The 24549-nt window shown below is 47.4% G+C and overlaps 1 protein-coding gene and 1 long non-coding RNA gene across 15 annotated transcripts in view; one reads left to right on the top strand and one right to left on the bottom strand.

Annotated features, from left to right (window-relative positions):
* FXYD6 (FXYD domain containing ion transport regulator 6) overlaps window positions 1-16949 on the top strand; it is a 40310-nt gene extending 23361 nt beyond the window's left edge. For 5 of the 14 annotated variants that reach the window (XM_011926856.1, XM_011926854.1, XM_011926852.1 and 2 more), the window contains 7 exons: window positions 10788-10850; window positions 11542-11580; window positions 11705-11779; window positions 12385-12421; window positions 13217-13266; window positions 13767-13816; window positions 15645-16949. In XM_011926856.1, the coding sequence (XP_011782246.1) occupies window positions 10793-10850; window positions 11542-11580; window positions 11705-11779; window positions 12385-12421; window positions 13217-13266; window positions 13767-13795 (288 nt within the window). In that variant the 5' untranslated portion in view covers window positions 10788-10792 and the 3' untranslated portion in view covers window positions 13796-13816; window positions 15645-16949. Of the gene's footprint in view, window positions 1-590; window positions 686-9350; window positions 9448-10787; window positions 10851-11541; window positions 11581-11704; window positions 11780-12384; window positions 12422-13216; window positions 13349-13766; window positions 13817-15644 lie in introns of all 14 variants that reach the window. The other 9 variants (XM_011926855.1, XM_011926857.1, XM_011926860.1 and 6 more) reach the window with 8 other exon arrangements.
* LOC105501079 lies at window positions 16128-20225 on the bottom strand. Its single transcript, XR_001000131.1, has 3 exons — window positions 20125-20225; window positions 17426-17670; window positions 16128-16757 (listed from the first exon to the last, which is right to left on the bottom strand). It is a non-coding gene; the product is annotated as an uncharacterized LOC105501079 (long non-coding RNA).
* Between the last annotated feature and the right edge of the window lie 4324 nt (window positions 20226-24549).

Here is a 24549-nt window from a genome sequence, read left to right as displayed (position 1 = left end):
AGATATTTTAGGACTGTATGACTGCCTGAATCATAAGGGGACTTTCCATTATAAAATAATTAATCCCAGGCTTATTATTACACAGCTTGGTTTAAAGAAGGAATGAAAATCATCCAATCATAAGTCACTGTTACTCTCCCCACACCAAACACTACCAAAAAGACAAAACAAAACAAAAGTCCCATGAGATAACTGGGCCAGGCATGGTGGCTCATGCCTGAAATCCCAACACTTCAGGAGGCTGAGCCAGAAAGATCACATGAGGTCAGAAGTTCGAGACCCAGCCTGGCCAACATAGTGAAACCCTGTCTCTACTAAAAATACAAAAATTAGCTGGACATGGTGGCTCATGCTTGTAGTTCCAGCTACTAGGGAGGCCGAGGCAGGAGGATCACTTGAACTCAGGAGGCGGAGGTTGCAATGAGCCGAGATTGTGCCACTGTACTCCAGCCTGAGCGACACAGTGAGACTCTGTCTCAAACAAAAAAAAACAAAACAAAATCTAGCACTGGAGTATGTGAAGCATAGCCAGAACTTAGGCCATAGTTGCACTTAGAGTGAACACTCTTTGACATTACTGCATTCTGTAGGCTAATCAGCATTGAGCCCATCTAGGATGGGAAGCCAAACCTAAGACTACCTGCATGAAGCCGAGAACTCTTGAGAGGGACTAAAGTGATCTCAGGTTGGTATCTGCTGCCCCCAGCCTGACCCCAGCCATGAAAAAGCAAAACAAATGCTCTCTGAAAGAAAGTGCCCCATTTTAAGACTGTCAGTTTCCCACAGATTAAAATGTAGCAAACATGAGCTCACAATCAAATATATTACCAAACACAAGAAAAAACAAGTCACTGTGATTGAGAGGCACAGAAACAAAATGTGGATTTTGACCCCCAAGGATTTAAGAGTTTGGAATTATCAGATACAGAATATAAAATAACTGTAAGAAATGTTAAAATAATAAATGATGAGAACACAAAATGAGTGAACAACAAAGACTAACACAAATGACCAGGCAATTTCAAAAAGAACCAGATAGAACCTTTAGAAATTAATAATATGACCATTGAAACACAAAAGTAAATGAATGGGTTAAGCAGCAAATAAATACAGTTAAAAAGGAAGTCAGAAAATGGAAAACAAATATGAAATAATTACCTGGAATGTAGCACAGAGAAACAAGGAAGTGGAAAATATGAAAGAGCAGTTAAGTGATATGGAGAATAGAGTGAGGATATCTAACCTGCTTCTAGTCACAGTCTCAGAAAGAGAAAATGGGAAGAATGGAGGAGAGGCCATATTTGAAGAGATAATGGCTTAGAGTTTTTCATAACAATGAAAAGGATGAACCTATAGGTAAAGGACTTTCAAGTCTGATGAAATCCACAACAATCAGTTCTATGTTGTGTTTCAGACTTGCGATGAAACTCACAACAGCAAACACACACACACACACACAATAAATAAATAAAAGGAGGTAGAGAAGAAAGATAGGACATCTATAAAGGAATGATGATATAAGCAGCAGACTTCTCAACAGCAATCATGGAAGCCAGATGGCAGTGGAATAACATCTTAAAAGTGCAGAGCAAAAATAATTATCAGCCTAGAATTGTGTACATAGCCAAACTACCTTTCAAGGATAGGATTGTATTAGTTTTCTACTGCTGCATAACAAATGATCACAGACCCAGCAGCTTAAAGCAACACATATTTATTATGTTATGGCTTCTTTAGGTCAGAGGTCTGGCACAGCTTAGCTGAATTTTCTGCTTCAGCATCACACCGAGCTACAGTCTAGGTGCTGGCTAAGGTTGTGGTCTGATAAGAGAATTGACTGGGGAAAGATCTGCCTCCAGACTCCCTCAGGTTGCTGGCAGTATTCATCTCCTTGTGGCAGAAGAACTGAGGTTCCCATCTTCTTGCTGGCTTCTGGCCAGGAGCAGCTGTCAGCTGCTAGAGGCTTCCCACAATTCCTTATCCTGTGCTCCTCTCCGTAGCCTGTCTCATGACATAGCAGCTTGCTTTTTCAAGCCAGCAAAGGAGAAAATTCTCTAGCTCCAGCCTGCAAGATTGAGGCTTATATGATATTATATCATCATCTGAGAGCTGTCCTTTTGCCACTTTTGCCACATTCTGTTGGTTAGAAGTATGTTGCAGCTTCTGCCAGTATTCAAAGGAAAGAGATTACTCAAAGCCTTCAACACTAGAAGGCTGGAATGACTGGGGATCGCCTTAGGGTCTCTTGCCACAAAGGTGAAATGAAAACATTTCCAAATAAACAGAAACAGAGTTTCTAACTAACAGATCTTCATTAAAGAAAATTTTGAAAGATGTTCTTCAGGAATAAAGAAAATGGCTTCAAGGATGACTAACATTCAAAAACAATGGTGAGCAAATCAGTACATATGTTGTAAATTCATTATCTGTTGCTGCATAGCAAATTACTTCCAAACTCAGCAGCCTAAAATAGCAAACGTTTGATATTTCACACAGTTTCTGAGGGTACAGAATCAGGGAGAATCTTCACTGGGCTGTTCTGGCTCAAGGTCTTTCATGAAGCCAGAAGATCTGTTTCCAAGCTCACTTACGTGGTTCATGGCAGGCTGTATTTCCTAGCAGTGCTTCGGAGGGAGGCCCCCACATGGGCCTCTCCACAGGAGTGCCTGAATATCCTTAAGACATGGCAGCTAGCTTGACTCAGAACAAGCAATCTGAGAGAGAGAAAGAGAGAGAGAGAGAGAGAGGCTGTGTTGTTTTTTATAACCTCATATTGAAAGTGACATACCATAACTTCTGCATATTTTACTGGTCATACAGACCAACCCTGGTGCAACGTGGGAGGGGACTGTACGAGGATCTGGATACCACGAGATACTGGGAGCTATCTTGCAGGCTGGTTACTACACACATGGTTGAATCCAAACAAACATAGTTTTCATGAAGTACAAATATTAGTATCTATTTTATAGAATTTTAAAAAGAACTGAAATATTGTACAATAATAGCATATGTATCAGGAATGGGCTGATTTGTATTTTTGTGTTTTCAAGGAGGGTATTCTGCCTAATAACTACTATAGGTATTAACTCTGAATTTTTTAGTCTTTTTTACATTGACTACACATGGAAAAATTACAAAGATAACCACTAAAAGGTTAAAATAGTTTCTATAATTTCTAAACCAGTAGAGGGAGAAAAGGAATAAGAAAAAAAAATAACTAGGCTAGGGGTAGTGGCTCATGCCTGTAATCCCAGCACTTTGGGAGGCCAAGGCAGGCAGATCGCCTGAGCCCAGGAGTTCAAGACCAGCCTAGGTAACATAGTGAGACACCCCCCCCACTGCCAAAATGAAAATAAAAATAACTAATCCAAAAAAAAGAAAGAGCAGGGAAAGAAAAAGAAACAAACACATTCCCGTAGGGAAAAAACAGATGGCAGAAAGCAGGCCAAATATATCAATAGTCACAATAAGTAAATTAAATGGGGTAAACTTGACAATTAATACAGAAAGCTTGACAATACAGAATTTTTCAAAAATCCAGCTCTTTGCTGTTTATGAGATGCACACACAACACATAAGGACACAGAAAGGTAGAGAGTAACATAGAATTCAAGGCAAGGAGGCTCACTACATAATTCTAGAAGACCCAACCCACAGGACAGTAACAGTTTTAAACCATCTGTTAGACTATTCTAAGAGACATGTTATCGGCCAGCTTCAGGTCTGTTCTGCCCACGTTCACTAAATCTCAGTAAATCAATCACTGTGATACAGATTTTGCAAAAGAGAAAAGATTTATTCAGAAGGTCACCAAGCAAGGAGGCAGGAGAACAGCTCTCAAATCCACCTCCCCAAAGATAAGGCTTAGGGATATTTACTGGTAAGGGAAGTGGGGTGGTCTGAAGCATAGGGAAAGGTGATTGGCAGTGGGGAAAAATGAAATGGCAGCTTCATTCTGAGCAAGCATAGTCGGGGTTCATGGCATTCCATAGGACGTATATGCAGGAAATGGTGGCGTTAGTGTGACCTGAGGGTGGAGTTTTTAGCCCTCTGATGTCAAAAGGCTACCCTTTGGGGCACTTGCACGCGTCCAGTTGAAGGGTGAGTGGTCTCATCCTGTTTGAACAGGACAGGAGCTAGCCCAAATTCCTGAAAAACAGCTGAAGTAACCATTACCAGGGTGGCCTATGAATGTTATCTATAAAGTAACCAGTGAAGGTCAGGTTTCAGCATTCAGTGGCAAGGCCTTCAGCTACCACGGCCTTCAGCTTCGTGGAAAAAGGAAAAAAAAATAAAATAAAATAACAAAAAGCAAGCAACCAAAAGCAAGCAGTGCAGGCAGACCTGATCAGATTAACCCCTTGGTTTCAAATATGGGGATACATTTATAAATCCTTCCATTTAGCGCTAGATTTTAAAGTGCCAATCTTGATTTTTGGTAGGTGAAACAGTCAAAAAAAAAAAAAAAAGAAAACAGAAAAAAGAAAAAGATTTAAACACAGTTGGTAATCTTAATTTATAGGCATATAGAACTTTCTTCCCAACCACGAAGGAATTCACAATTTTCCAAGCATACACGGAAAATAATTCTTTTAATAACTGACCATGTACTAGGTCATAAAGCAAGTCTCAATACGTTTCAAGGCATCTGTACATCATACAGACCATGTTTTCTGACCTTGGTGCACTTAAGCTAGAAGTCAATAACAAAAGCAAATAAAAATCACTGTGTATTTGGATACTTAAAACACATACTTCTTTTTTTTTTTTTAATTATACTTTTAAGTTCTAGGGTACATGTGCGCAACGTGCAGGTTTGTTACATATGTATACATGTGCCATGTTGGTGTGCTGCAGCCATTAACTCGTCGTTTACATTGAGTATATCGCCTAGTGCTATCCCTCCCCCGCCCTCCACACAATAGGACCCGGTGTAAAACACATACTTCTTAATGCATAGGTAAAGTAAGAAATTGTAATGGAGGTTTAAAGTATATTGAGAACTAAACAACAATCCAACCATGATGGAGTACTTTCACCCCATTATAGAAGCTTTGAAGTGTTGTTTTTCATTATTGTTTAGTTCTTAGTATTATACTTGAAAAGCACTTAGAGGGAACATTGCAGTCTTAAATGCTTATATTGGAAAATAAGAAAAGCTAAATATTAATGAACTAGGTATCCAACATAACAAGATAAACATAAAAAAGAAAAATAGAAGAAACCCAAAGATCGTATAAGGGCAGAATTAAGAAAATTTTAAAACATACAATAAAAAGAATTAATAAAACCAAAAGTTGGTTTCTCTGAAAAAACTAATAGCATCATTAAACCTCTGGTGAAACTGACCAAGGAGAAAGGGAGTTGTCACAAGTAACATCAGGAATGAAAAAACCGGGCATAACTTTATGGCAATACATTTGAAAGCAGAAGAGGGAAAATGCCTTTAAAAATTATAACTCACTAAATTTATTAAAGAAGAAATAAGTATCTGGAGAGTGCCATAACCATTAATTAATTGAATGGGCCATTTAAGATCTTCCCACAAAGAAAATCCCAAGCCCAGATGATTTTACAGGTTAGTTCCACCAAACACTCAAAGAACAGATTATTCGAATCTTCTGCAGACTCTTCCAGGGAACTAGCAGGAGAGTGGATACTTGTTCTGTGAGGCCAGTACTGCCATCCCCAAACCAGGCAAGGTTAATACAATAAAATGAAAACTGCAGACCAATCTCACTCATGCACATAGATGCAAAAATCCTAAACAAAATGTCATTAAGCCAAATCCATCTGTTTATTAAAAAAAATTGGTTTCATCTCAGAAATACAGGGATGATTTAACACTTGATAATCCATACATATAATTTACTTCACTGGTAGATTTAAGGACAAAAACCATAGAAATAGAACACTCATTTATAATTAACATAAAACAGAAACATCTTGGAAACCAGGATTAGAGGGGAACTTTCAAAGCATTAGAAAAACTCCATTTAAAGTCAGTAGTAAGACTGTGTGTGAGTATGTACGTGTTGTGTGCGTGTGTGTTTGCTATTGTTTCTATTCTGCATTTCACTGGAATTCCTACCCGGTACACTAAGACAAGAAATAGAAATAAACGGTATGAGAATTAGAAAGAAGGAACAATATCATTTAAAGATGATATATCTACAGAGAAAACCCAAAGGCATCTCTAGGTAAGTTATTACAAATAATTTGAGAGTTTAACAAGATTATTGGGTTTAAGATCAATATGTAAAAATCAGTTGCTTTTCTCTCTAGCAGCAAAAATTAGAAAACACACACAAGGTGACATTTAAAGCAGCAATAAAAATGATAAGGCACTTAGGAATGAATCCAACAGAAAGTGTGCAACACCTATATGAAAGCATTTATGGAACTTTATTGAAAAGGACCTAAACAAATCAAAAGATTTATTTATAGACAGGAGACTCAAGATCAGAAATATGTCATTTCTCCCCAGGTTGTTCTATAGATAGATCCATTGCAGTTCCCATGAAAATCCTAACAGTTTTGGATGAATTTGAAAAGCTAATTCTGAAATTCAAGACCAAAAAACCAAGAATAATGAAGACATTCCTGAAGAAAGAGGAGGAGAGGGAAGAGGAGAAAAAAAGATGGGAGCTTCTCTTGCAACGTGGCAAGATTACTATGAAGCTGTCATAACTGAAACACAGCAGTTTTAATGCAGTACAGACAAATTGACCAATAGACCCAAAGAGAAAGCCCGGAAACTGATGCACACCAAATAGAAATCAGATATGTGACAAAGGTGGTAGAGCACATCATGAGGAAAAGGGGAGGCAGTCCACCCCTGGAACCAGGTTACAGTGCCAGTTATCAGTATGGAAAAAGTAAAACTAGACTCCTACCTCACACCATACACAAGCAAAGGGGAGGCAGTCCACCCCTGGAACCAGGTTACAGTGCCAGTTATCAGTATGGAAAAAGTAAAACTAGACTCCTACCTCACACCATACACAAGCATCAGTTCCGGATGTCAAATAGATTTAAATGTAAAAGACAAAGTTTTAGGGGTTTTAGAAGAAAACTCTGACCTCAAGGTGAGAAAGGATGTCTTAAGACACAAAAATCACAGCATTCAATTATGTTAGAATTAAGAAATTCTGTTCAGCAGAAGACAATTTTTAAAAGTGAAAAAATAAGCCACCAACTGGAAGGAGATATTTGCCATACTTAATGACAAAGGTTTGGTATTCAGAATAACAAATTAACAACAACAATAATGTCAACTCGCTTGAAAAATGGGCAAACGACATGAAAAACATATCATTGATGAAGAAACCGGAATGACAAACATGGAGAAAAAAAGCCCAATATTACAATGTAATCACATTAAAATCATCTTTTACCTCTAGATTGGCAAAAATGAAAATATCTGACAACAGAAAATATCCACTGCGTATCTACAACCAGAGCCATGGGGACAGTGATCTGCAGCTGGTAGGATATTATCATGGAGATGACTGCTGTGGAGGACAATTTTAAATCATTGTGTAAAGTGGACAGTTTGTATACTATACAACCCAATGAATGACTTCAGTCCTAGTCTTTGGCAGCATTCAGACTGCCAAATGTGATCCATTAAGGAGCCCTGAAATGTTTTTTGTAAAGAAACAGAATAGAATAGAAAATAAGGTATCTCATTCATACTAAGTATTATTTTGTGATAATCGCTTCTGGTACACATGAATATGTGTTAGTGCTGGGTTGCAATGTAAAATGTATTTCTTACAGGAGTGGTGATCAAAGAATCGAAAAACTGTTTCCTCAGAATTCTTGCATGTGTGCCCTGAGCAGTACACACAAAAATGTCCACAACTCCATTGTTTGCAATAGCATAAAATTGAGGGGAAAAAAACACACATCCATTGACAGGAGACTAGAGCAATGCATGATCATTTACCTGCACAATGGAATATTACACCACACTGAAAATGAATGCACTATAGCTAAATGTAACAGTGTCAGTGACCCATAGAAGCATAATGTTGAACAGAAAAAGCGAGTTTCAAAAGACTATAAACATGATATCATAATTATGAAGTTCAAAAAAGCTACACTAAACAACATAATATTTAGATATATGTACCTGTTAAATATATTTTTAAAATGAAGAGCAAGGTGAATAACCATACAGTGGAATATTATTCAGCCATAAAGAGAAATAAAATACAAATACATGCTACAATGTAGATGAACCCTGACAACATTATGCTAACTTGAAAGCCAGACACGGAAGTCCATGTATTTTATTATTTCATTTATGTGAAATGTCCAGAATGGGCAAACCCATTGAGACAAAAAGTAGATGAATGGTATCAGGGTCGAAGGGAAGGGGAGTCGGGGGTGACTGCCAATGGATACAAGTTTCTTCTTGGGATGATGAAATGTCTTGGAACCCGAGATTGGTAACGAACGCACAACTTTGTGAATGGTCTAAAAATCACTGAATTGTACAGTTTAAAATGGCAAACTTCCTGGTGTGTGAATTGTATATTTTAAATTGTGAAAAGAACACTTACTATGAGATCTACCCTCTTAACATATCTTGAAGTGTGCAATTCAATATTGTTAATTATGCTGTACAGTGTTATACAGCAGATCTGTAGCACTTACTCATTTTGCATAACTGAACTTTTATATCTGTTGATTGGCAACTTTTTAAAAGAAGAGCAAGGGAATGATTAAAAATACATATTTTCAGCCAGACGTGGTGGCTCACGCCTGTAATTCCAGCGCTTTGGGAGGCCAAGGTGGGTGGATCTCCTGAGGTCAGAAGTTCGAGCCTGACCAACATGGTGAAACCCTGTCTCTACTAAAAACACAAAAAATTAGCTGGGTGTGGTGGTATGTGCCTGTAATCCCAACTCCTTGGGAGGCAGAGGCATGAGAATTGTTTGAACCCAGGAGGTGGAAGTTGCAGTGAGCTGAGATCGCACCATTGCATTCTAGCCTGGGCAACAGAGGAATACTCAGTCTCAAAATAAACAAAATAAATAAATAAATACATAAATAAAATTTAAAAAATATATTTTCGGAATACCGGCCACCTCTGGGAGAGAGGCAGGGGGATGGGGTGCAGGGAAACCAGAGGTCACTGCAGCAGTCTTTGTAAAGCTCCATTTCCTAAGCTGCTGGTTATTTGTGTTTCTATTATTACTATGCATCATTATAGGTGTGTGTTACATATATTTTTATACATATAAAATACAGTGTAGCATTCAAAGGAAATGCAAATGTGAAATGAGATAGCATTAAAAGCAAATTACCACCTTTTGATAAAGGCTTTTTGAATCAAGGTTTGGGCCTTGGGGTGGCTATAGGTGCAGTCGTTCTGACCCCTGGTGGCTGAGAGGTGAAGTGCAGTGGTGGCTGCTTGCTCAAGGCCAGGGGGAGGTAGTGACCGTGCTGGGGGCAATCAGGGTCCTGGACTGGGTGGCTGTCCAGGGGTTCAGGCCACTGCCGGTTTCACCCCACATGGAAAACAGACCCAGCCTTGGGCTTTCCTGGTTCAGGAAAAGCCTCTCTCTGCTCTCTGGCTCTTAACCATGCTCCTGATGTGTGTCCTGCCATTGAAATCTGTCCCTGGGTGTCACCTCTTGGCCCTGCCTCCTGCTTCCACCAGGATAGCCCACCTGGGGCCATCCACCCAGAGACTGGGACTGATGAGCTCCTGAGCAGAGATCTCCGCATCCTCTGGGGAAGCAGAGGCTGGGGTGCTGAGGCTCATAGAACCAGCCTTCAAACTCCTTTTGTTGAATCAAACAATCTTTCTGGAGGATTCTGAACCAAAGCCTGTGGGAAGGGCTGCCTTGGACACTTTTGAGGTGTGATGTGAGGGGTACCTGAAGGAGAGCTGTCAGTGCTTAAGGGCCCAGGAAACCGCAAGTCTCCTCCCCACCTAGCTGGCTAGATTAGAGGGACATTGGTTTACTGGCCCCATTTAATCTGATATTAAGAGGCATTTCTGACAGGGTATTGGCTGTCAGAATGAACTAGAGATGGCGACAGAAGGCCTTAATGAAATAGAGATGGCCACAGAAGGGTGGCCTGTAGAGAAGGACACAGATGAGATACCAGAGTCACGTCCCACAGGCAGTGTGGTGGAGCAGTTACTATGCTGGGTTAGGATGTAGGCCCTGCTACTCACTCTGGTGCATGTCAGCCTCATTAAGCTTCAGGTTCTCAGCCTGCGTTAGTTGTAGTGATTGCTAATTGTACTAACTCAATTGTGCCAATTGAATTAATACATGCAGAGCATTCTCTAAGAGTCCAAGAAATGTCAACTGGTGGTGGCTCACGCCTATAATCCCAGCACTTTGGGAGGCTGAGGCAGGTGGACCACTTGAGGTCAGGAGTTCGAGACCAGTCTGACCAACATGATGAAACCCCGTTTCTATTAAAAATACCAAAAATTAGCTGGGCATGGTGGCGCATGCCTCTAATGCCAGCTACTCAGGAGGCTGAGGCAGGAGAATCGCTTGAACCTAGGAGGCGGAGGTTGCAGTGAGCCAAGATCGTGCCACTGCACTCCAGCCTGGGCAAGAGAGTGAGACTCTGTCTCAAAAAAAAAAAAAAAGCCAACTGCTTGTGCTTAGGTTGTTTGAACCCTCATCAAGTCATGAGTGCAGAGTAAAGCTGGGGATTTGACTTGGCCCCTGGTCAGGCTGATGCTTAAAGCTGATGAATGGAGGCTTCTTAGCCGGAGAATCATTTTTTCCTCCCTCTGTCCCCAGACGCCATGGAGTTGGTGCTGGTCTTCCTCTGCAGCCTGCTGGCCCCCACAGTCCTGGCCAGTGGTAAGTACCCCTCTGGGACCTGGCTGTGACAAGATGACAATCCTGTCCAGCCCTCTCTACTGGAAGGTTCTGGGCCCCTTGGAACATTAGAACTGGGGGACTCTCAGGTTCTTCATGTCTGGTCAAGGGCCTCTCCCTTCAGTCAGCTGAGGAAGTCATGGAGGCAGCAGCTATTTATTCACAGACCTCAACACAGCCTGCTCCCTTGCCCCTTAAGGGTCCGGCAGGGCATGGTTTTTAAGCCCCACAAGCTCACCGGGCCTCTGTGGACTTGTGGCCTGAACCCCGGGAGTCAGACCTGCATGTCAGTCTCTAGACCATAATTAGCCAGTGTTGGCCTCATGCAAGCCACACGTCCCTCCTTGGTGTCGGTTTCTCCGTATGTCACAAGAGGAAAATTGACCCTGTCTTCTGGGGATGATGTAAGAATAAAAAGGGGCAGTGAATGTGGATGTTGCATGACTCAGAGCCTCACTGAGGCTCAATGCCTTCATTACCCTCAGCCCTCAGGGTTCCCCTAACCCCCTAACTGGCAGGCCCGCCCTACTGTGCACCTCTAGGCATCTCTGCTTAATGGGCCTTGCTCCTCTGGAATTCCTTTGTGAAGACGGAGGTCTGTGAGGCAAGGTTAGATATTTGGGAGCTGGGTTGTGTAGCTTTCTTTCTCTTGACCAACTGTTTGTTTTTGCAGCAGCTGAGAAGGAGAAGGAAATGGACCCTTTTCATTATGGTGAGCAATGGTGACCCTCGCTGCAGGGGTCAGGGGGAATGCAGCCCTGCCTGGCAGGAGGGATGGGGGGAACAGACACCCTCTCCCTGGCCCCTTCCTCTCTCACCCTTGGTTCCTTTGGCAGATTACCAGACCCTGAGGATTGGGGGACTGGTGTTCGCTGTGGTCCTCTTCTCGGTTGGGATCCTCCTTATCCTAAGTAAGTTGGTTCTTTTGCTCACTCTGTAAGGGCAATGACTGAGGCTGCTAAGCAGGTCGGACAGTGTGAGAGCCTGGTTGGTCCCTCTCCTGGAGAGGAAAGGAGGCTGCCTGTCCTCCATGTTATCTTCACCACCCAATAGAGTGTACTGGGCACATAGTAAGTGCTCAGTGAAACAGTGAAGCGGGAACAAAGAAACTGTCACATGACAATGAGCACAGATAGGAACTGGTAGGGAGGCTTCCCAGTGCTGTGTCTATAGGGCATGAGTGGGGCAGTCATGGAGGAAGGAGACAGGCACTGCCCTAGTTTGCGAGGGATGTGCCCCTGAGTTTGTTGTTCCCACATGAGCCTGATCTGCACAGATCCCTCTTGACTCAATGATCAAGAGGGCTGTTGGGGTGTAGCCATTCCAGCTGTAGAATGTATTTCCTTTGCCCCAGAAGAAGCTACCCCATCTGAGGGCCACTGTGTGCAGCTGTGGAAACTGTGCACTGCTCAGATCTAGGGGGTGCCATTTACATAGTCCCACAGCCCGCACAGACCCTTGGCCCTGCTGTGGCCAAGCCAGGAGCATGACCTTGGATGGTTTCTTTGCTTTTCAGGTCGCAGGTGCAAGTGCAGTTTCAATCAGAAGCCCCGGTAAGGATACTGTGGCGGTGGACATTGGGGGTGATACTAGGTGGGACAGGAAGGGACCCCTGGTGTGTGACCCCCACAAATGGGCATTCTCTTGGATTCTTGTCTCAGAGGCAGAATGTGTGTGTTGGGGCATAGGGCTGGGAGTTTGAGGACTGCCAGGTAGACTCTGGGGCAAAGGAGAGGTCAAAACATTGATGGTCAGCCCATCCTGTCTCTTCTGATATATGTGGGGGAGGGGAAGTGGACAAGAAAGTACTGGAACCTTTTCTGGAGGCCCTTGGGACAGTTGAGCTTGGGAGAAGGGAAGCAGAGGGCTTCCTGGCCTCTCTTGGTGCCCAGGTCCTCCCTACAGGACCTGCAACACAGTCCCCGCTTGTCACCTGTTCATGAGGCTCTTTGAGCTGAACAGACACTTGGACCTTCTTTCTACTCCCACACAGAGGTCATACCCCATTAATTTACTACAATAGCCAAGGGTAGCTTGGACCCCAGAAGTCCAAAGCCTGTGACAGGACACACCCAAGGCCCCATGTGGCCTTAGGCTCCCCTTCCCATGACTTGGTAGAAGTCGAGGGCTGACATTGAAGGGTGCCTGTAAGTTCCCACCGAGTCTGACCCTTCAGTCCAGACCTCTCCCTCTGCCCCATGCACCCCACAGCAGAGTGAGCTCCAGCCCCCCAGGGCACTGGGAGGAGCCTGACCGCAGGCGGCTGTGCCCCAGCGAGGAGCAGAGCGATGCTCTCTGGGTCTGCCCTGGAGATCTCTGACAGGGCTGTGCTTCTCCTTCTCCTGCAGGGCCCCAGGAGACGAGGAAGCCCAGGTGGAGAACCTCATCACCGCCAATGGTAACTGTCTGTGACCACCTGCCCAGATGGAAAAGAGGGAACAGAGGGACCCCTCTGTGGCTCAGGAAGGGACTGTTGCCAGGTGCATGGCCTCGCTAGAGTCAGCCAGACATGCTCCCGCAGTGCCAGGAGATGGGGTCCCCAGGGCCTCTGCAGCATTGCCCCCTCACTCCACCAAATAGGCTACTACTAGTGTCACCTGCTATTTACAGAGCATCTGCTTGTGCCAGGCACAGACCCCATATCATTTAATGTGCACACAGCCCCGTGAGATGGGCATCACTGTCCTCATTTTATAACTGAGGGACTCAGAGAGGTTACCAGGTTCCTGTAAGCAGCAAGTAACAGGGCCAGGATTGAACCTAGATCGTTCTGACTCGAAATCCCATGGCTGTCACCTCTTTGCTCCCCCAGAGTCAGGCATAGACATGGCTGCTGTTGGGGGTGGCCCACTGGGTGAGGAGTCTATATACTATCATCCATTCTGATTTTCTTTCCAGCAACAGAGCCCCAGAAAGCAGAGAACTGAAGTGCAGCCGTCAGGTGGAAGGTGAGATGCTCACTGCCTGGATCGGCCCCTGTCGCCGTCACCATCTGCATCAGGGCCTGGACAGGAGTTCAGGCAGGAAGGATGGGGCTAGCTTTTGCAGTGGGCACAGCTTTTACTATGGGCTCTGCCCTGAGGAGCCTTCAGGAGTCTGAAAGGGGCTGTGAGAGAGACCAGGACCAGAAACACCCAAGGTGTCCCACACATGTGCATGCAAACACCAGGAAACGGGGCTTCCACACAGCCCAAAGGCCGAGTGCATAGGGCATCATCCCAGCTGCCACATGGGGAGAATTAAGAGTTAGCGAAATGTGGCCGGGCGCGGTGGCTCAAGCCTGTAATCCCAGCACTTTGGGAGGCCGAGACGGGCGGATCACGAGGTCAGGAGATCGAGACCATCCTGGCGAACACGGTGAAACCCCGTCTCTACTAAAAAATACAAAAAAACTAGCCGGGCGAGGTGGCGGGCACCTGTAATCCAAGCCACTTGGGAGGCTGAGGCAGGAGAATGGTGTGAACCCGGGAGGCGGAGCTTGCAGTGAGCTGAGATCCGGCCACTGCACTCCAGCCCGGGCGACAGAGCAAGACTCTGTCTCAAAAAAAAAAAAAAAAAAGAGTTAGTGAAATGCTGCTAATCACAAAGTAGCATAAAGATAATGGCTTTCTGTGCTGATTCAGAAAGTACTTTAGGACCACTATTTTTTTAAACACCTTATTATGAAGCTTCCCAACCCCACCCAAAAGTAGAGCAAATAGTGTATGATCCTTCCCTCTCCGCATTTAGGGGCACTGATTTTAGCGTCTACTTCCATTGTTCATCGTAGGGGTCACAGGAGAGTAGTAACTGGCAAATGCTCACGGTTTTCAGAGTGCAGCCGCACACGCAGACTCACCCGAGTCTGCCAGAAAAAGAGGATGGGACAAGTGGGGTTTAGCCCATTTTATAGATGAAACCAATGTCAGAGGGAACAGCCCCATGGAGAGTGACAGACCGGACTGTGAACTCAGGCCTTCGTGGCTGTAGTTCAGCGCCACTGCTCCCCTCTGTCCTGTGCGTCTTGCTTTGTGACATGCCCTGGAATATGCCAAGGGAAAAGGTTTGTCTTTTGTCAGCTCACTTCTGCCTTTTTTCCCCCCCATACAAATAAGGCATCATAGAAAGGTATATAAGTTTATCTTAGATTGTAAGTTAAAAGAGGTTTCTGGATGATGAAGTGCCCGATGCACCAGCTTCTACTGTGGTCGTAACAGTATCGCGTGCCTGTGTAGCATTTAAATTCTTTCCTAAGTGCTTTTGCATCTTCATAGCAGCCCGTGATGGGCAGAGCTCACTACTCCCGTCTTCTGGATGGGGCTCTGGATGGGGCTCTCGAAGGCAAGTGATTACCCTAAGTGTGAATGGACGAAGATCCCGATCTAGGAGGCAGGTGCCCTTCCTGGTAGCTTGGGGTTCTGTCTATTTCATCACAGACTGAGACTCTATGGGAAGGCTCAGAGGAGGCAGCCTGGAAATGAAATGTCTTTTCGTTTTTTTTTCAAACTAGTTCATTCTCAGAAACCTTTTATCCTAAGGCTCAGGACTGTGAGCAACCACTGGGGAGGCCCTGGGTTTAACAATTTCCTTTCTGTGTCTGCCAGGCTCCAGCCCACCTGGGAGAGGCTTCCTCTGAGGTTCACCCCTCCCCTGTGTCTTCGTCTCCTTTCTCTGTGTCTCAGAAAGGCTGTCATACTGGGAAGTTCAGTGGGCAAGTGCTCAAGGAAGGGAGAGAAGCAGATAAGGATACCAGAGGCGAGCTAAAGTGTTTTTAATTTAAATTATCCTCCTCCTCAGCCTCCGGAACCTGAAGGTGGCTGCTTGAACCTTTGGATGCAAATGTCGATGCTTAAGAAAACCGGCCACTTCAGCAACAGCCCTTTCCCCAGGAGAAGCCAAGAACTTGTGTGTCCCCCGCCCTCCTATCCCCTCTAACACCGTTCCTTCACCTGATGATGCAACTAACACTTGCCTCCCCACTGCAGCCTGCGGTCCTGCCCACTTCCTGTGATGTGTCTGTGTGTATGTGTGTGAGTGTGTGTGTTTGCTGACTGGTCTTCGTGGCTACTTGTTCGTGGACGGTATTGTGTTTGTTAGTGAACTGTGGACTTGCTTTCCGGGGCAGGGGCTGAGCCACACGGCCATCTGCTCCTCCCTGCCCCCGTAGCCCTCCATCACCTCCTGCTTCTAGGAGGCTGCTTGTTCCCCGAGACCAGCCCCCTCCCCTGATTTAGGGATGCGTAGGGTAAGAGCACGGGCAGTGGTCTTCAATTGTCTTGGGACCTGGGAAGGTTTGCAGCACTTTGTCATCATTCTTCATGGACTCCTTTCACTCATTTAACAAAAACCTTGCTTCCTTATCCCACCTGACCTCAGTCTGAAGGTCTCTTAGCAATTGGAGATACAAAGCAAGGAGCTGGTGAGCCCAGCGTTGACTTCAGGCAGGCTATGTCCTTCCATGGTCAGTTTCTTCCCTGGGGCTTCCACAAGGAGTCCCCATCTGCCCCGCCCCTTCACAGAGCCCCCGGAGATTCCAGGCCCAGGGCTTCTACTCTGCCCCTGGGGAATGTGTCCCCTGCATATCTTCTCAGCAATAACCCCATGGGCTCTGGGACCCTACCCCTTCCAACCTTCCCTGCTTCTGAGACTTCAATCTACAGCTCAGCTCAGCTCATCCAGACGCAGACTCCAGTCCCTGCCGTTGGGTCTCTGGCAGGCAATAGCTGAAGGACTCCTGTTCCATTGGGGCCAGCACATTGGGATGGGTGGAGGGAGAGCAGAGGCCTTTGCTTCTCTGCCCACATCCCCTTAGATGGGCAGCAGAGGCAACTCGCGCATCCTTCGCTCTGCCTGTCAGCAGTCAGAGCGGTGAGCAAGGTGAGTTGGAGACTCGGCAGGCTCCGTGCAGCCCTTGGGAACAGTGAGAGGTTGAAGATCATAACAAGAGTGGGAACTCAACCCAGATCTCGCCCCTCCTGTCCTCTGTGTTCCCGTGGAAACCAACCAAACCGTGTGCTGTGACCCATTGCTGTTCTCTGTATCGTGATCTATCCGCTCAACAACGACAGAAAAAAGGAATAAAACATCCTTTATTTCCTAGTGGCTCGGAGGTGCTTTCCTTTTCTGTGAAAGAACTTGAGTGTTTGTAGGGCCTGTGGAACTTAAAGGGCCAGAGGGAGTCTGTCCATGGTCAGAGGGAGGAAGCAAGGACCGGAGAGCTGGCCAGGCAGGCACAGAGCCCTTCAGCTGCTGTCACTGTTGCCTCCTCGTCGCTTCTCTTCCCTCCCTTTCCTTTTCTTCCTTCACTTTCCTCCCCTCCTACTCAACCCTTCCTCCCCGCACCTTCCCACCATTTCTCTTCCTCCCTCCCTCTCCCACCTTCCCAGGCCACTGTGCTCAAGCCACATCCCATAGCAGGACCTGTACATTGCACACCATCTTGGAGCAAAAAAAGGAGTCACAATGACTTCTCCAAGTACTCAGTGGCCTGGAGTAAAACATCCTAACATTTCTCTTTGGTCAGTTCTGGGGCCACTACCTAAGGACTTGAAAAGGAAGCCAGGGGTGGTGACTCACACCTGTAATTCCAGCAACTTGAGAGCCTGAAGCAGGAGCATTGCTTGAGGCCAGGAGTTCAAGACCAGCTGTGCAACATGGTGAAGTCTTAGCTGGGCATGGTGGTGCGCACCTGTGGTCACAGCTACTCGGCAGGCTGAGGCAGGAGGATTGCTTGACTGAGGCAGGAGGACTGCAGTTCCAGGCTGCAGTGAACCATGACTGCACCACTGCACTCCAGCCTAGCCAACAGAATGAGACCTTGTCTCTAAAAAGAAAAAAGGAAGGAAGGGATCAAGGGAGTGACAAGGTGGGTGACGTGCATTATGAAATACCCCTTCCTCTGTGGAGGCTTCCTGGGTGTTAGGTAGAATTGAGTCCCTTCTGTTTTTTTTGTTTGTTTGTTTTGAGACGGAGTTTTGCTTTTGTCACCCAGGCTGGAGTGCAGTGGTGTGGTCTCAGCTCACTGCAACCTCTGCCTTCTGGGTTCAAGCGACTCTCCTGCCTCAGCCTCCTGAGCAGCTGGGATTACAGGTGCCCTCCACCACACCCAGCTAATTTTTATATTTTTAGTAGAGACGGGGTTTCATCATGTTGGCCAGGCTGGTCTCGAACTCTTGGCCTCAAGTGATCCACCTGCCTCGGCTTCCCAAAGTGTTGGGATTACAGGCATGAGCCACCACACCCAGCTGAATCCCTTTCTTGTGCCCCAATTATACTTGTTTGCTGCCTTTCTATTCACACTTCATACTTGGCATTCAGACTGTAGAGACCAGGCAGGTAATGCCAATATGTGAATATGCTGGGGAGACGATGGGGCATGGTGCCTGCAGTCACCTACAGTGTCCTTCCAAAGACATTCTGACTCAACTTTCTAAAAAGCACTGTTGGCTGAGCAAACACAGATGCAGGCAGATTCTGCATGGAGGTTGCCCAAATGCAGCTTCTGCCTCTAGTGTTTTGTGTCTTTATTGATACAAGTCCTGGAGGGCAAGGACTGTGCCTGCTCTACAGAAGCTTGGAACATCTTAGGGTCTCAAGAAAAGAGTCAACCCCTGGAACGTCTTAATATCTTCCATCTTGAAGCCAGCACTTAAGGAGTGGAACCCTCTGGGCCCACCTCCTTCCAGCCCCACCTTCTAAGACCCCAGTGAACCTGGCACCTGAAGCCATAGCAGGAGACAGAAGTCAGTGCTCCTTGGGGTTTTGATGGGCCTAGGAACCACCACCTTCCCTGCCCAGTGGCCACACAGGCTCTGAGTCCACCTGGATTCTGCGAGTTGTTTAGAACCGAAGAACTGTACAGATCCGCTTGCTCGGTGCCTTCTCTCCGTGTGCTCTTGCTTCTGCCTTCGGTCCCCCAGGCCTTTGGAAAGACTCAGGCTTATGGTGGAGCTCAAGCTCAACCTGTCAACCCAGTGATCATGGTGATTAAAAAATATCTGGTCACAGCTAGACCTGGTAAATGAGCTTATTGTTCGGGAACACTCGTGATACATCAGGGAATTGGCAGACCTTGCAGCAATTTCAGAGCAAGGCCAGACTGAGATCCTTAGAGGCCCCAGGCATGCAAAGCACTGTGTGTGCTGCCCCCATACATTGTTAAAAACAGAACATTACACTTCAGCATAGGAATAAGGAAGTCCATGGAGGGGGTTCTCATTTTTCTCATAATAATTAAGAGTAAGGAATGATGGTCAGCATCTCTAGCACATCACCTACAAATGGTCCTCCTTACTTTGCCAGCCTCTAAGCACTCACTTAGTTTTCCTCCTGGTAATCCAGCTGTGTTCTGAGATCGGTCAGAGGTACAACAGTGGCTGGTCCAGTTGGGGGTGGAGGAGCTAGGACTTGACCCCAGGCAGTCTGTCCACAGCCCTTGACAGCACATGGCCTTGCCTCCTTCAGAAGGCAGATGCTTGGATGAAAGGACAGTGATCAGATGGCTCCCAAAACTGCACCTGGAGCATGGCTGCCCCTTCAAGACGAACTAGCTGGACCGTGCTCCAAGAAGCCTCCTGTGGGAGTTGAATGGTCTGGAAACAAGACACATGAAGAACAATCGAAGAAATGATGGTCAAAATAGTAATAATTAAAAAAAAAAAAAAACGAGCAGCTGACATTTATGGAACACTTACTATGTGTTTGTCTGAGGACTTCCCACAGATCAACTGGATCAGAGCTCAGAGTGCTATACATCTCCTTGAGGAAGACCAGGAGTGTCCACTCAGCCTCCAGGCATGTGGCACTGGTTTGTAGCTGTGATTTGGTTTAATGAGGCAAATGTAGCTTGACTGTATAGGAAGGACAGCTGCCATGCTGTGTCATTTCCCAGAAGGGAATCCCGAGTTCCCTGGTCTCAGTGACCTCAGATGTCCCGCACGTTTTGCCTCCCAGTGACTCCCTCCACCCTTCCGCCACCATTCCATTTCGAAGATCTCCATGTCTCTTTGCATGGCGGTTTTTTCGTTACTTACCCCCACAGTAGGAATAGGTGTCAGTCTGCCTGCTGGGACCCCAGGTGCTGTGGCCCTCCTACCTCTCTGGGTTTTTTTTTTTTTTTTTTTTTTGCAAGATGTAGATTAGAACTTGTCCAATTGTTCTTGGAAGAGAGTCAGAGGCAGAGTGCAAGCTGTAGGGAGCAGTGTGAGGGGAGTGCCAGGGGAAGCGCACTCCAAGGTCACCGGACTGTTGGCCCCTTCCTCTGGGAGGAGGGCCTTACCCTGCCTGGAATCATGGGCTTGGCGGGGGTGGCTGGGCAGAGCAGGGGTGGGAGAGCACTCCAGCTCTGTCTGGTTCACCCCACCTTGTTCCTGGCTGCTCTGCCTCACCCTGGGCCCAGCGAGAGGAAGGTCAGGTGTGTTTGCCTGAGCCAGGGGAGGAGTTTTGGAAAAACCTGTCTCCAGGCCACAGAGAAGGAATGGCCACCTCTCTCCATTAGTGTGATTCATTGCTGTCACAGCTGAGCTCCAGGGGGCCAGACTCAGCCGGCCCAAGCCAACCAGCTGCTGATTTGATGGGGCCAGCCCAGCCCCGGGTCTGGTTGCACAACAGTGGAGCACCTGCCAAGGCAATGATGGCAGAGCAGGTGATGCTGTGATCACATGTCCTGAAGGACCTGGGCGGCAGGGACTGGTGGGGAGGGGCCCCCCTGCACTGTCCAGAAGAACAGATTCCTACCTCTGAGCCAGGCTTGGAGGAAGGCTGGTGGAGCCTGAGGCTCAGAACATCTCCGAGGTCCCCTCTGCTCTAACTGTGTGAGCTTGGAAAGACCCCAGCCTCTCTGTCAGTTTCCTTTGCTGAATAATCAAGTCCTTCCTAGCTTTGGGGTAAGCCGGGCCTCCTGCTAGCTGCGTAACCCTGGAAAAGCCACTTAAGCTTCAGTTTCATCACCTATACAATAAATGCATCAAAATCTTTTCTGTTATCTCACAGGGTCAAAGTGATACAATGGACATCGAAGCACGGTGACAATTCTCCATGTAGCTATTATGCTATTAATGTTGGCATTACTATCTGTTTCCTTGTCTCCTCATTCTCTGATGGCCGGGTTCCTCTTGTCTCTGTTAGACTTGGGTTCACTTTCTGACCTGTTTGCAGACCACCTGCGGTGTCCTCTGTAAGACAGGCATCGCACAGCCTGCCTGGCTGAATTGTTGGGAGGCTCTAAGCAGCAATTTGGAACCATCGAGACCCTGGAATAGGTGGAATTGCTGCCAAGTGTGGAGAGTGAGCACCAGGCTCAGTGCAGGTACAAACATTTAACAGCTTGCCCGACCAGGGACTTGGCAATCTGTGCTATAAATGAAGAGAATGGTGACACAGCCACATGCCAGCCATTCAAGCCATGTCAGTGGCATCTGGAAGGTCGTGGAGGGAAGGAAAGAGTAGCCAGGGGTGGGCTTGCTCCGAGAGGTCTTCCTGGAGGTGGCGAGCCTCATGCTGCTTTTCAGAGGTGAGGGGGAGTTTGGTTACCAGGAGGAGAAAACTAAGAAAAGCTGGAGAGAAATGGGCTCTGTGGTAGTTCAAGCCTGGATGTGAGTTCTGAGAACAGTCAAGAATGCATTTCTCTCCAGGGTATTCACTGTGGGAGAGGTGGGTCAAATGGGTTTGCCCTTGTCACCAGCTGGTGACCTTGACTCTTAGAGTACATTGCCCTTTGGCAGTTCTCAGAACCTCTGTGCACCATGGTTCAGGCCATCTTGAAGCCAACACTTAAGGAATGGACCCTCTAGGGCCCACCTCCTTCCAGCCTTGCCTTATAAGACCCCAGTGACCTGGCACCTGCAACCACAGCAGGAGACAGGAGCCAGTGTTCCTCAGGATTCAGGACCTCTGAGTGGCACAAATGGGGCCTGGGAACTGCCGCTTTCCCTGCCCAGTGGCCACACAGCTTATGCAGCTGAGGACTGACTTGGGCTGGGGGTCATGGCTTTCTAGGTCTTCTGGCTTCTGCTTCATTGCAGCCCCTTTCCAGCTGCAAGTCAACACCAGGAGGAACTGATTTGGGGACCTGGAGTTCAAGGCTGTAAACTCCCACAAAGGCCAGAGCCGGCGGAGCTGGAGAGCCCCATTTTGGGAAGCTGGTGTTGAGGGCCCCTGCCTTTGATCGCCAGGCAGACAGAGGTCAGCTGAATTCCAGCCTATTTCCTCCCTGCCCCACCAACCCAGCAGTGACTACCCCAAATGACTGCCTTGAGATTTAGGAGTCAGGAGACAAAAGGGAGGCCTGCTTGTGGGAGACAGGGGAGATGGAGGCCTCGCCACTGAGGGCACTGTCTCATCAGCCGTGACAGTGCTGACGCATCCAGGAGTGGGCGCTGCCTCCCCTTACCTCCCAACAGCTCCCAGAGCTCTGGATCTTGGAGAAAACAGGAGAGCACAGCTGGATGCTCCTTTGTCTCTAGCCTGGAACCATCAGACAAAGGAGGTTTCTTGGTTTTGTGTGGAGACGAAAGGGAGGCTGGAGATGCAGGGTGAGTGGTGGCCAGCAGGGATCATGCCAGGGCAGGGTGCTCCCAGGAGCCTGCTTTAGAGATCGCACCAACTGGGGGCTGAGCCAAGGGAAGGGATTGCCGTGAGTGTTCTTGTCTCCCGGGGGGACCAGTTCAGAGTAAGGAAAACACAGCCATCATTTTTTAGGACCTTCTCTGGCCAAACGCTCGACCTGCCTTGTCTCTGTTCCCACAACAATCCTGCCAGGTGGGTGTTATTGCCCCATTTTGCAGATGGAGAAGACCCAGAGGGGTGCCCTTGCCCAGGGTCAGGCAGTCCTCAGCAAAGTCTCAGGATGAAAGGGGATTTATGTATGGGTGTGTCTGGCCCTCAGGGTGCCTTGCCTGGAGATGTCTAGGAGGAGAGGCCCTCCTGAGCTGAGCTGCTCTCAGGAACATGGGCCACAGGTGGAAGGGCCTCGACCTCTCTGCAGGAGAGCAGGTGTCTCAGAGAGGGGCTCCCTGTCCCAGTGCCAGCTAGGACCCATGACCCGAGCTAGCTGGGGGAGGACAGGAAGGAAGTCTGAGAAGGACTTAAACGTGAGTGAAGCGAGAGAGGTGGGACCTGCTTGACTTAACAAATGCCTGGGTTTCCCCCAAAGAACAAACAGGACAATTTCTGAAAATTGTTACAGGACTGGAGAAGGAAGGGGAGGTTAAGGGAGAGGAGAGGGGGTGGGGATGGGGTGCAAGAGGAGTGAGAGGGAACCCTCTGAGAGGGACTCTGGGGGAGCTGTCAGCAAGGTGGGGGTTGCTGCCTCTGTGAGGGCAAATCCGGTCTTGTGACTCCTCACAGGACAGGCGACAGCATGGAAGGAGGCTGCCTGAGAAAAGTCCTGGGTCTGCCTGCAGCATGGGAGAAATGATTTCACCTCTGTCCTGTCCCCATTTTTGCCTGATTCATTCACTTTATAAAACTGGGTCCCACAATGTGCTGTTCCAGGCATGGGGGAATGAAGAAACAAACAAAAATCCTTGCTCTTCTGGTGCTTAGATTTTAGTTGGGAGAGGGACAAACAAGATAAGGGAAACATATACCTTAGGTAAGAATAAGTGCCACAGAGGAAAAGCCAGGCTGAGGCGGTGGTGTGAACATTTTATACAGCGATGCCCAGAATCGGGGCTTTGGAGAAAGCCCTGAAGCCAGTGTGCGCTGAGCAGGAAGCCCTGTGGAGGCTGAGCATATAGGAAGCGGGAACAGCCCGTGCGGAGGTCCTGGAGGGTGAGGGGTGTCAAGAAGGCCGGCATGGCTGGAGCAGAGAGCAGGGTGGGGAGGTGGGGGACCAGCTCAGTGGTGCCTGGAGCCAGATTAAGAAAGGCTTTTTGGCTGGGTGTGGTGGCTTATGCCTGTGGGGGCTCACCTGAGGTCAGGAGTTCGAGACCAGCCAACATGGCGAAACCCGGTCTGTACCAAAAATAAAAAATACAAAAATACAAAAATTACTGGGCTTGGTGGCAGCTCCTGTAATCCCAGCTACTTGGGAGGCTGAGGCAGAAGAATCGCTTGAACCCGGAAGGCAGAGGTTGCAGCCAACTGAGATCAGGCCGTTGCACTCAAGCCTGGGCAACAAGAGCGAAACTCCATCTGAAAAAAAAAAAAGAAAGAAAGAAAAAAAGAAAGGCTTCTTTCTGGACACAGACAGATTTTGGCGTATCATCTGAGCCCTCTCTGAGGATTCTGAGCAGGAGAGGGAGCCACTTGTAAAGGAAGGGGTTTGGATGGGATGGCCTTGGTGTCCTTTCTAGTCGGGCCATCAATCGCACAGGGCTCTGAGACAGAGGTGCCTTCCTTCGCAACACTGGGTGCGGGCAGGGAACGGAGTGTGTACACTGGCAGGGTGGGTGCGGGGGATTTGGCTGAGAGCTCCACTTTTCTGAACCACTTAGAATATGTTTGGACCAGGTACCTCTAAGTCTTACCCAGCTCCGAGGTTTGTAAACTTCTCTATCCCCAGCTTGGGGAATTTCCACTCGGCTGCTCTGGGCTGAGTGGGCAGGTTTCCACTTGGGAGCATGGGACAGGCCCGCCTGCCAGCCGAGCTCTTACCTACCCCAGGGCAGGTCTGGCCCTGCCTCCAGGGTGGTCTGGGGGGAAAGGTGCAGAGAGCCTGGAGTCAGGGTTGTGCTCAGGGACCCCAGCGCCGATCTCAGCC

The sequence above is a fragment of the Colobus angolensis genome, unplaced genomic scaffold, assembly GCF_000951035.1.
Source record: "Colobus angolensis palliatus isolate OR3802 unplaced genomic scaffold, Cang.pa_1.0 Scaffold7, whole genome shotgun sequence".
Lineage (NCBI taxonomy): Eukaryota > Metazoa > Chordata > Mammalia > Primates > Cercopithecidae > Colobus > Colobus angolensis.
Note: the sequence above shows the minus strand (reverse complement) of the source record. Positions and strands in the feature narration are given on the sequence as shown.